This window comes from Bombus bifarius, unplaced genomic scaffold (genome assembly GCF_011952205.1).
Source record: "Bombus bifarius isolate JDL3187 unplaced genomic scaffold, Bbif_JDL3187 scf7180000008285, whole genome shotgun sequence".
NCBI lineage: Eukaryota > Metazoa > Arthropoda > Insecta > Hymenoptera > Apidae > Bombus > Bombus bifarius.
In genome coordinates, this window is record NW_022884568.1 from 40,776 (window position 1) to 53,409 (window position 12,634).

The 12,634-nt window shown below is 45.0% G+C and overlaps 1 protein-coding gene across 6 annotated transcripts in view; it reads left to right on the top strand.

Moving 5' to 3' along the window:
• Window positions 1-12,634, top strand: part of LOC117212170 (paired box protein Pax-8-like) — a 54,588-nt gene that overhangs the window by 37,865 nt on the left and 4,089 nt on the right. For 2 of the 6 annotated variants that reach the window (XM_033456689.1, XM_033456691.1), the window contains exons 4-9: window positions 2,382-2,638; window positions 8,143-8,228; window positions 8,436-8,754; window positions 10,353-10,451; window positions 11,130-11,360; window positions 11,730-11,825. In XM_033456689.1, coding sequence (XP_033312580.1) covers window positions 2,382-2,638; window positions 8,143-8,228; window positions 8,436-8,754; window positions 10,353-10,451; window positions 11,130-11,360; window positions 11,730-11,825 — 1,088 coding nt within the window. Of the gene's footprint in view, window positions 1-2,381; window positions 2,639-8,142; window positions 8,229-8,435; window positions 8,755-10,352; window positions 10,452-11,129; window positions 11,361-11,729; window positions 11,837-12,634 lie in introns of all 6 variants that reach the window. The other 4 variants (XM_033456690.1, XM_033456694.1, XM_033456692.1 and 1 more) reach the window with 4 other exon arrangements.

Below are 12,634 nucleotides of genomic sequence, written 5' to 3' on the forward strand. Positions count from 1 at the left end.
TCATCGACGTCTCTTGCAGCTTCCAAACCTAAGTAAATCTATACAAATCCACACCAAATCTAAACGGTATTGCTCAAACAACTAAATCAATAAAATAACCACACTTTTTAACCGTTATGAAAAATCAATTAAAGCGAGCAAAAAGCTTATTAAAAAGCGCAATTAGCCGATCAACCCTCGCCGAACAGAACTTCCAAAGCTCGACCACCCTTACTTGATCATCATAGAGAAGCTTCTACCAGCTTCCAAAGCGGTTTAACTAGCGGTACCCGATCACTTCCGTTCGTCGTGAACATGGTGAAGCCTGAGACGGCGTAGTCGCTGAACGATCGACGCCTGTAGCGAACGATCTTCGCGGCAGCTTCTTCCGTGAACCGGGCTACCTAGGTACAACCGGCACGCGGCGAGATTAACAACGTTACGCCGTGAATATTCGCCAGGATAATTGATACCGACGTCGTAGGACTGGCTGACCATTGAAACCGGACGCATAATATATCATGGATAATAAGCAGTCGGTGCACGGCCGGATGGTGGGTCGGAAGGGCGGGAAGAGGAGTTGGGGAGGAGGCACGGGACTTCGTTATAGCTCTGTCTGATGTCTACGGACTCCTTGATGCGATTATGATACGCGACCGTTCCGCAGAGTCACGTAGCTATTCTATATCGAAGGTGGAGGCGCTCTGACATGCCTGTCCGGAACAATGGCGAACGACACGCGTTACTTCCGTTGTTGTGTGTTGGTTCACGAATACCAACGTAGAACGGTGGAATGACAGAGTCGTGTATCGTAGAAGCGAGTGCTGATGCGCGTTCGAGCGATCGCGGTAGGTAGAGAGAATGATCGTGCGCGAAGTGACCCGCGTAATCGTAATTAATCATCCGCAACTGTGAGCTAGGAAGACCGGTATCTGTTAGTTTCTAGTTATACGAGGGAAAATGTGCGCACGAGAAAATGTGAGATGCACGCTATCGCTCGAAACCTCGATTTATCATTTTCCAATTCTAATAGAACGGTACATATGTAACGTGTATCGGTAGTTTAATTCTTACATTTTTGTATTCAAATATTCGATACGTATTTTTTGAAAACATGTTACGAGTACTTGTATCGTAACGAGTACTTAATCGTGTTTTCATTATCTCTGACATATACTGACTGTTACGACCGTTCGCGGAGAGACGCGGTCGCGAGGAAAACGCGTCAGCGAGAGGCGTAAATTCTCGCTACGATTCGGTGAATCGACGCCGCGAAGTAGTCGTTCCCCTGTTTCGGGTAGGATAACAGAGGTGGTTGATTGAATCTGACACAGTAGTAAGTTATATTTCACCGTTTATTCCACAACTTCTAACGAGGAGAGTTACACTGGTGCGTGTGTACGAGATGATTGAGTGACTGATCTGCGGGTGTGTCTACCCGCTCGAAGGATGTTGACCGTTCGAAGGATGTAGAATCAGTGGTCTTGGGAGACGATACTGTCTCGGAGGAAGGCTAAGGATCAGTCTAGCGCACGGGACCATCGGATTTGTTCGTGCCGATGTTATTTAGGAGAGCGAGGGATTAGCCTTCGTTTTTAATTGCTCAAACGAAGGGTCTTAACTGCCCTCGAGAGAAGGTTATTAATGGGGGGAAAGTTGCGGCGTGCGTGACAAAAAAACAACTTTCCCTTGTCCTGCCGTGGTAGACAATAGTGTTTAGAAACTCCTCGGGACCAGTTGTTTGTTTTGTTTAAAGGACCTTTTCTCGTAAATCTATGATTTATGGACGGTGCTTAAGGCTATTGAGGGTACGCCGTACGGAAGAGCGGACCTCTGGTGTCCGTCTGGCCCGCGGTGTGTGACCTGGGCCAGGCAGAGAGTCGCGCGGCGTAACACTGACAAATAATTTTCATCAGAAAGCAATCTCTATAAAGCGACCGTATTTATTTAAATAAAGCTTATATGCCTTAATCGCACGTATATTTTTACTTTTTAAGATATTAAGATCGATTCTTAAGACCTTCAGACTGCGTTAACTTTGCAATGAAATTTTGTACCATCTTATTTGAATAAAAATAGCCGTATCGAGAACTCTACGAAGACTTCTTCTATAAGTAACTACAGATACAGAGTATCTGACAAATTAATTCTCAAACATTTAATAGAAAAATCCTAGAGAATATATAATACAAAAAGATCTCACCCCTTTCAATGCAACCACTCTCTTACTCCAAATGTTTCGGAGAATTCGATTCGTTGAATCTAAACCGACCAAGTCACGCCTAATACCCGTTTCCATTACTCGGTATAACGTAGTTAAAACCGCGAAGACCAAGCTGATCGCGGTTATTTTAATGAACAAGTGTAACTCTATACACTATGCTGGACTCCATTGTCCGCAGAATTGTGAGGAACAAAGCGGCGGAGAAGGCGAAGCACGCGCATCAACAACAGCAGGCGCAGCAGCAGCAAGGTCAGCAGCAAGGTCAGCCAGGATCAGGTGGTTCCGTGTCGGTGATAGCCCATGCACCTGCCACTGCAGCGGGTCACCCAGCAGCAACCGCTCCCAACGCTTACAGCATCAGTGGCATCCTGGGAATCCCGACGCACCATCAGGACCCCAATGGCAACAGCATCAAGAGAAAACGCACCGACGACGGTGAGTCATTGAATTCTTCGATGTCGATGATCCCTCGACCCGCGATTACTCTTACGATACCACCGCGATTATTCTCGCGATCCAAGTAATTCGAAAGCCAATCCCATTACGCCTCTGTTCATGAGTATTTCAGCATTCAGGTAATAATTAGGTAAATTTGTAAAATGATTACCTACGTTTGTTTAGGTAATATTTAGATTCGGATAATCTATTAAATATACTGTTTCTACTATAATTTATTACATACCACATAATATTTCACACAAGGTGTAAATAATGTTTGGGTATTTGAATCATCAGAGATTATAAAACTTAAATCAAAATGTCATCAGACATTCACCAAATGGAATACGCGATGTCATTAGTCCTATGACTCTTGCAAATAATATTTACAAATTTTTGTTCTTTGGGTATCTATCTCGTACAAATACAAACTTCGATCCTATTTTAATTGTCTCTAATAATCTGAGTTACGGTTGATGTATAAAAAATATAACAATTATTCGAATTATCACGTTCTGTGTAAGATCAACAGTTATCGTAGTATTTATAAACAGAAATGTACCTATCGCATGAATCAAACGTGGCGTAGTATTCGAAAAACAGAAGAATAATCGTAGTGACGGTACCCGGGGAGAAAAAGAAACGGTGGACGAGCTTATGTAAACGTCAGATCGGATCGCAGAAGGCGTCGCGGCTACATTTCACTCGCGACTGTTGCCCAGGGGGTTATATAAGGCCGAGCAAGAAAGGAGATATCGCTTAGATCGACGTTACAGCCGAGTAAATCGGCACGAGTTTCGCCGGAGCCCCTCGGAACACCGAACAATGGAGAAGTCGGTGTGCTTCGCGAAGACGATGATACCGCAGTGACGTTACATCGCTTGTCCCGCTCAATTTGTAAGCTCCCATTGTCTGCACTCCCCGCAAAACTCGAATTTTCGTCACCTTATTTGGTATCATGCAAAAGGGTTTGTGGATCGTCGTCTTCTACAAGTTTGCAACGGAAACAGGGACGAATATAACGGAAACTTTTCAATTCTCTTCTCGAATCGCGTACAATTTATTTTTTATTTCGGTAAATAGCCACAGATTTTATCATAGTCTTAAAATATCAAACCAATGTGATCTAATATCCATCATCTGATATCGTGATTATCTGATTCAATAACATATAATTTCAAATGGCTTGTGCGTTATTGTTCGCGATAAATTCGGGTTACAACATCCTTTTATTTTCAACTAAGTTTTTTAGAGAGACAAATATTCAGCATTTATTTGATCCAAGTAAGAATCATTTTTCTATGAAAATGCTATTAATCCGTTTCCTAATCTCGGTCCCAATCGACGATCTGAATATTTCGTAAAAGTCTCACGTTTCGTTTTAATTTAACTCGACAGACTAATCGTAGATCGAATTATTAATTTACTCTTTTGGATTTTAAATAAGAATCTCGATTTTAAAGACGAGAGAATCTGTATGATTGATTAGATACTTAAATTTAATCTTCGAATTTAAATCTTCGATCTCGGATCTAATTTCGACCACCAGTTACAAACATATCCAAACATATCCGGACCTTAATCAAACTAGATACAGTTAACGATCGAACGATTTCGAGTGTCGCCACGAACCGACCAAGATTAGCTACACAAACGCACACACATACTCACACATGGGGAGTATCAGTCAAACGTCGAGCAGCACGTGCTGCGATTCATTCTGCTGTCATTGCGTGAATAACGCGTCCCGAAATATTCTCGACACGTGCCACTCGACACGTGGCCGACGTGGCTTCAGCCCGAAGACTAACTCCGAACCCGAGTTTTGTACTCGTACACTAATCCCGGTGCAATTCGCTGCTCGTTGCTCGGAGAGGTGCGAACAGAAATCGCCGCTAGCGGTCCACTTCTTTTCCGGTCCGAATCGAATCGTCCCAACCCCTTTAAATCGTTCCACCCCTTCGTTGTTTCTCATGATCCGCCACTAATCATCGTCGCATCGTGTTCTTTACAAAATGTAGACTCGTATTTTGAAAGTGGAAGTCAGGTTTTAGGCGTTCTACAACTTTTGGAAAATTGTTGAGTACATTTGGAGGAAGTTATGGCTAGACCGTGGACGTTTATGCGTTTGTGAAAGTTTCGAAGGTGCGACAATGCACAGAACACACACAATACACATTGGAAATATAATTATTGTAAAAACACTTCTTATAATAATATTTAGCGAATGAAGCAAACATCTAGCGAGGTCTAGGAAATCTAGGAAAATTATAGAACACTTATGGGAGACTTTGCTAAGTTGTACACTTAGTTTTTGTGTCAAATGACAACAATCTTTCGTCGGTATGGTAAAAATTCGTGCATGAAATATAGTCGAGGCCAAAAATGATTCAAATTGTCCATGCAGAGTTAAAACCAAAATTCCACGCATTGGGGTCGAACCAACCTTCAACCTGCACAAATATTTACCTAATTTTTCTGAAAAGTAAGAGTGGCAAAAACAAAAACAAAAGAGGCTACGAGAAAAGCATTGACGTTTCCTCGATGAAAAATCCCGTGGACGCGTTTCACACGGTGTATACAGAGATAGACGTATCGATTCGTACATCGCGAGGCTCGCGCAGGGATGCCGATGGTACGCGAGTAATTTGATATAATCGGATTATGAGAGCAGCGATATGCGGTCGCAAAAGTGGTCGCATCCGCGGTGAGAGCACTCAGTGTTTTGTGGCCGGCCGAGGGTACGCGTATTAGATTATAAACTTCACAGACCACAGCGGCTTCTATCCCTAGGCAACGACACATTAGTCTCCCTGTCCTCCGGGGAGATCATCGGCGTTATTCTCGCGAGCCTGCGCCTCTTAACCGGCTGGAATTTCAACGAGCACTGCCGCGATCTGCGGTGAATCCTCGTGCGCGATACGTTTTGTGTCTCAGCGTGTAACAAAAAGGGCTATGTCGTTAGAACTAAGCTAAGGAATATCAGTCGCGACATGTGGAATAAATCGGCGTTTAGGTTTTTTTCTTGGTAAAGGATCGGTAAACCACAAATTTGTATTCCTTTTTGCGTCAAGTAAATCGATGGTATCGGTAGGCTCAATTTGTGGACATTCTACGTTTATTTGTACAAGACGCGCCTGATACGATGATACGAACGGTATGAAAGGAATCTTCGTGTTTCAGGCGAAGTGGAATTCTCTGATTCCAATTTAACCGTTTCGGTACACGTGTACTATACGTGGAATGCGGAGACTTCCGTCTTTTGACGGATACTTGTCAGATGCAGTGGAAGATCGAGGAGGGAAAATGAGTGTAATAAATGTGATAAAATCGTTGCGTCGTTCTTGCTGTTTTTCAAACTACTTACAAGTATTAACAATTCGTTATCTTCGACGAACAATTCTATGGTAGAATTTGTAATTGTTTTTCCGAAAGGAATAAAATTCTTTTTGCATGATCTGGAGATTCGATTTACGAGAAACTCTATTCAAATCTGTGACTAGAATATTATTAACTTTTAATATACCATCGAATGGTCACGAGAATACTCGCATATTTGTAGATACATTAATCTGTAATTATCTAATTATTGAAATATTCAAACCCACGTAATCTGCAAATAGTGATATCGAAATTTATTCACTCCTGAAGATATCTCGTAACTATGCTACGTTATACTATAAGATAGCCAATCAACGATATGTTAATTTCCGACTACAATTCTAGACGTATTAGAGAAATGCTAGAAACCGAATTTCGAATCGAAGGTCCCGCGATCAGCTTGATCATGTATCGACAGCGTTATTTATGCGTTCGATAGAGTAGCTAAGACGTGTACTGGAATCGAAGAATCCCGGGGGCTTATTACGAATTTACGAAACAACCTCTCGAGGGAAGCATTGCAATCTATCGGGGCTGTTTGTTGTCGCGTTACATCTGCGCGCTTTTGCCCCATACAGAAATCCAAAAGGCCGTCGTTGTCCCACCCTATATTCGTGGCGTAGGGGACAGCACACCGGGACCAGATTCACCCCAGAGTCCATTATTACCCGTGTATTGTATTGCTTAACATTGACTCAATTGCTTTCGAATAACGCGGCCCTGGTCTCTCGCTCGCGCGTACGCTTTTGCCCTCCACGGGCATCAATCGAATTATTCGATTTACTGCTCTTTTCGGGGGGAGAAACGCTGACCTTCCTTCCGCCATAACTCAACCACTGTCAAATCTGTCAAGGACCAGTGACCGTAATTTTGCAGAAGTTACAAGAATTTGCATTAGACAGCATAACCGGCCGGCGGGCGTAGCTATCGATGAATTTATGGCATCAGCCCGATAGAACCTAAACCGCTGCAAGATTTGCCATTCTCTTCGTAAATATTTAGAAATTTATGAACGCTGGATTCATCGAACGTTAAATACTCGTTAAAGACGCTCTATCGACGGATCTGTTCGTTATTATCCCCTTTTCCCATTTCGTTCTTACGTTCCAGCGAATAACCGAGATCTATTTTAAACGAATTCCCGAACACGTCTACCCTAAACTCTAATGAAATCCAGAAACGTTACACGAAAACCAGGGTCCGCGGCGGGAGCATAGAACGTAGTGGTAGAAAGAGAGAGAAATGGCAGACGATTAACTCGGCCGATCGAATCGTAAAATTCAAGCAAGTTCATGGAAGCCCACGGTACCGGTGTGCCGTGTTTGAAACGGGGGTTTTATAGCGGTCCAGGAACAAACCCTGCCGGTCGAATGGTCGGGACCGTCGGCCGGCCGGACAATCACAACTTGACAGGGAGGTTTAACGAGCCCTATGCTACGTACTCCACCCATCTACCCTCGGATGGTCATTTAATTATTCGAGATACCCGAACGTTGGACCATCTACCCCCACCAAACGTATACCTCGTCTGTTTTCCCTCCCCTTCTACACAGGCTGAAATCGTTGGTTAGTTTCATCCTCCTTCCATGTCCGCCACCCCCGCGGTCCAACACTAAAAGGGTATAACGGTATATGTCCGACCACCCCTTCGCCAATCCACCCACCGATGTACCGGCACTCGTCCCACGTGCTTGTTTCTATATTAAACCGACGGGATGGCCGGGAGATAATAAAGACATATAATGGAATCGAAATTGTTTCTCTATCTATCAATGCCATACACCGTCTCTATGCGCCACCGTTCAACCCGTCCGACAGATTCAATTTAGTTTCGCGTGGCCACGTTTAATTTGTGTCTTGATTCGTGGGTAATACGCGGACCACATATGCTCCCTGACGTAGATAGCCCAATGGGATGGCGTTGGTAGATGCAGAGGCTAATGTAGAGTATTCGTTCGCTGGCCCGATTATCGCGTCCCATTGCGAATACGACAACCACACGGCTAGCTTCTATGATTTCGTTATAGCAATAGTATCGCGTGCCACGATACGTAGCATCCATGACGAGGATGGTTGAACACAGAGACCGCAATGCAGATGGTTTTCGGTTTTGATTGCAGACGACAACCGAGACCTGAGTGATCATCCCGAGGATGACCTGAAGAGACAGAGAACCAACTACAACGGCGACCAATTATACTCGAACGTACGTATCTTTAATACCATATTTGCTATCCTTTCCTTCTTTCTTTCTCTGTGCCCATTAAACCAGCAAACTATCTAGAAGCATCGGGCAAGAAAGAATCAGGAAGGTAGCTTAACACCTAAGTCAATCCCTCGCGTTTCTTGCGAACAAGTAGCCCGTTCTCCTCGACACTCGAACTTTGCCTGGAGCATCCGGCTTCTGTTGCAGCTATGGTCGAGTAAATGGAGCATCAAGGACGAACACAAGCTCCTGAGTGAGCTTGGAGGCGGCGGAGGCGGCGGTGCAAGCGGCGGCGGTACGAACGGCACTGGAACTGGCGGAGGTGGCGGCGGCGGCGGAGGTGGTAGCGGAGGTAGTAGCGGTGGAGGCGGAGGTGGCGGTGGTGGAGGTTACTACGAACACGGAGGATTCCCCGGGAACGCGATTGCCACCTCCGCCGAGCTGTACGACTCCCTGGGCACGATCAGCACGATGACGCAAGCGCAAACGCCCCATCTCTACACCCCGCCCATAGGGGGCACCATAGGTGAGCGACTCGTTCTTTCTCTGTTCAACATCCTGCACACCCTCCTTTCTTCTCTCACCCCTCTCTCCACCTTTTCGCACAAAATCCCGGACAGTGTGTGCACCACAACCTCTTGTATATAATACCCCCGTGTACCAAGCCCCTTTCCTAGTCGACCTAGCAAACCACCATCATCGTCCCTTCCTTCATCGTTCGCTGGCCTCTCATTCTCCTCTCTCTTTCTCTCTCTCTCTCTCTCTCTCTCTCTCTCTCTCTCTCTCTCTGTCTATCTCTCCTCCCTCCTCCTTCTTCGACAATATTCCTTCTCTCCATTTGCCCACCTCTTCCATACCTTCCTCATCCTCCAACCTCCCTTTACGTCCCTTTACATCCCTCTCTTCCCTTTACGCTTATTATTGCGGCTTACGTCTTGCTTTGCATACCCATATCGCCTAAATACATGGCTTTAATAATGCATGAGCTGTGCTGAGCAGCGGCTACGGTGCTAGAAGAGGTGGCAGAACGATCCATTCGGTGGTCTCTCTCTTTCTCTCCTTAATGTTATCTTGGCTTAAGGGTATATCTCTAGGTCTCTCTTACCACACTTACTATCCACCTAATCTCGTCTCTTTCGACTCTTTTCGAACCACTTTCGCTTGCGACACCTGCAACTACACCGCGTAGGCTGGTGACAGGGAATCCTGTTCGTACCTTCTCTTTTCTTCAGTTTCTTGTATTTTTTTCTTCTTTCGAATCTGTCGAAACTAGACGCCGCTGGTCTATCGAGTTCGAGACACTTGATCGTCGGACTCTTTAACCGTCCTTTCGTCTAGTCTCTTTCGCTCTGTGCTCCTTTTCTCTCGTTTCTGTCTTCCTTGCGCCGTTTAACGGCGGTCGATCAACGGCGGAGCGTACTGCTTCGAAACGCTATTGAAAAGCAACCATCGACGATGTTCTCTCTCTCTCTCTCTCTCTCTGTACGCACCAATATTAAACGAGTTGCACACATACGTGTATACACATACGGTAAAGACGAAACGAACTTTCTCCGGGTGGCACGTGTTGCGAGCAACTCGGTCACGCCGGCCGCGGAACTCTTTCGGTCGGTGCTTTTCGGAATGGACGAAGCGAGCCGTGTAACGGCCGCTTCATCTCATGAAATTCAATCGAGGATCTTCGCCGCGGAGATCGAAGAATTTTTGAAGGACGACGCGACCGGGCCAAGTCGATTGCACGGCTTGCTGGCTCTCGCCGTTAATATGTACGAGCCGGACGTATCGATGGTACCAGATCTCTTGATCTGGAGTTCGCGGAAACCGGCTCTCGCCCCTCAACACGACTGTTCGAAAGCGTATTTGGAGGGCGTGACAACGACCGTCTAAATCGTTTAGTGTCTCGTTACGATAATTTCACTGGAAACCTAAACGTTCGTTCGTTGCACGTTGTATACACACCAACCGACTGTAAAATTTCGACGAAACGTAGTGCAGAACGAGATCGAGAATTTATATTAGAGGATGCTTTCACGAAAATCACGCGTGACATTCGTCGTTCCGCCTTGATCGCCAGCCAACGATACGAAAATCGCAAATAACGGAAAAATGGGGATCCCTTAATAGCAGGTGGTACTTTGACGCCGCTCGCGCCACTGACGATGCAAGAACTAAAATTGAGCCAAACATTGGACGGGGCTAACATGTCTCCTTACCACACTACCGGTGAGTTCGCCACCTCTTTAGTTTTCTTACGGTTCTAGTCCGGTGTCACACCTTGTGAGTCACTCAAAAAACGTGCGATTTAAATCAATTTAAATCGCTTCGGAAATATTTGTGTCTCTCGACTAATAATATACTACATACGTCATTCTCTTTTTTGTTCTTTTTCCTATTTATTTTTTTCCCTTTTCAAGTGTATATGGAATCGTGAATATTGATTCAACTAAAAAGATATTCGTCCTTAATTATCCTATCCTTTGGATCCTTTGGAGTTTTGAACAAAACACCTACGCTAAATATCCAAAGAACATTCTTCGCGTTCCCCTTGCTCTCTGTAACCGGACGTTTCCTTACGTAGAAACGTTCCGAGAAAGTCGAGAAGATCCATAATGTACAGAACGTAATTGCACCCATTTTCCCTTGTCAAGAAATCGCATGTAGACAATTACGGCCTCGTCCGAGCCACCACTCTCTATAAGAAAGTGTTCGTGCTGTGTACGTTGGTCCGTTTTGCCGGAATAATTTCCATGTAACTATCGTGTCCTATGACCGCTCATCATCCCCACCTTCTCTAGACCTATTACTTACTACAGAGACAATTTAATTAAGCTTTAGACGTAAGGCGCTGATCGTTAGCTAGTGCTTGACTCGAATGTCGTGTTGTGTTGTGCATGGCCATAGCAGAGAGCAGTACCGTCGCAGTGTCGTATGTAGGGGTGGGGGCCGGCGGGGGCGAGCAGAGTCCTCCGATTTCGTTGCAGAACGAGACAAACGCCACCCCCGCGGCCCCCAACACCCCCGGAGGGGATCCCGGACTGACGGTCTTGCAGCCGCCAGTTTCTCAACCCCAGGTAGCATCTGCGATACCGCCCTACTCAACGATGCTTCCCAGTTTCGGACACTACGCCACCGGTGAGTACCGAACATAAACCACTTTCTCTCATCCTTTGCTCTCGTTTTCGTTATCGACGGTAAAAAAAGAAACAAAATGTCCGTATCCATGCGGAAGGTAAGTTAGGGTTCGCCCTTATAGCGCCCTGACTTATCGACCTAGCAGTTAAAATTAGACAACTACGCGGATAAATGGCCAATCATTGCCAACGTGTGTTAATTTACTCTTTGGATACTTTCCCCTTTACGAACTAAGCGAGGAAACGCAAATGGAATCGAGAATGTAAATCGCTTATCCTACGACTAGAGTTAAGAATAAAGAATTCTTTTTGTTTGGTCGATAGGGGTTTAAGTTACCGTCTAACGTGATTGCAATCGATATTTGTTTAGGTGGTGGTGACTATGCATACAGTGCAGCATACTCTCAATACTCGAGCGCACCATATAGCGGCTACGGTTATGGAGCAGCGACAAGCGGGTTGCTCAGTAAGTAAACAGTGAGTATGAGTACCGATTAGATTAGGGTCAACGAAATGTCAAAGTACTAACTCATTGACAGGCTATATCGGTGTCGATGAAACGGATTATTCGAATAACTACGCGAATGCCTGCCATACATATTTTGCGTGCATTATGGAAGAAAAACGGTCTGGCACAATCGGATCTAACTTTCTAAAACTGAAGAAACCCACCGTTATTTTATTACGTTCCAAGATATCGCGGATAAGATCAGGCTGCAAAAAGCTCGCGGAATCGTGGACAGGCCGGTTTCAAAGTAGCCACGACTCAATGCTCGCCTTTCATAACGGACGATTGCTGGCACTTCATAGATCGCGATATATAACTCTGAGTGAAATGCCTGACTATGCATATTCGGTGCATAAGAATGGTTGGAATAATAAACAATTTTTTATCGGACATGCGATACGTTCCTAGTTCGTTTCTAGTACGTGATGTAACACGTGCGCCGTATTCGACACCGTAGAATCGAAGTTTCGCGTACCTCGACTTTTCCCCTTTCTAGAACGTTATTTCGCAATTTCGTCGCGCTCGTAACTAACCTAAAATGGTTATCCCGTGAAGAATGGAAATTCGCTCGCGCTTCGTGCGAGCTAACAACGTCCAGTTGTATTTTAGGTTCCTATTCTTTGTCCAAAATGAATTAACTCGAAGTTGTTAAACGTAATCTCAACTATAATCTTTACCGAGTAAGACTATGAATACAATGAAAGCGTGTTTTGACGAACTATCATTGTGAATATGACAGACCATTCAAACGTGTATACATATGTATA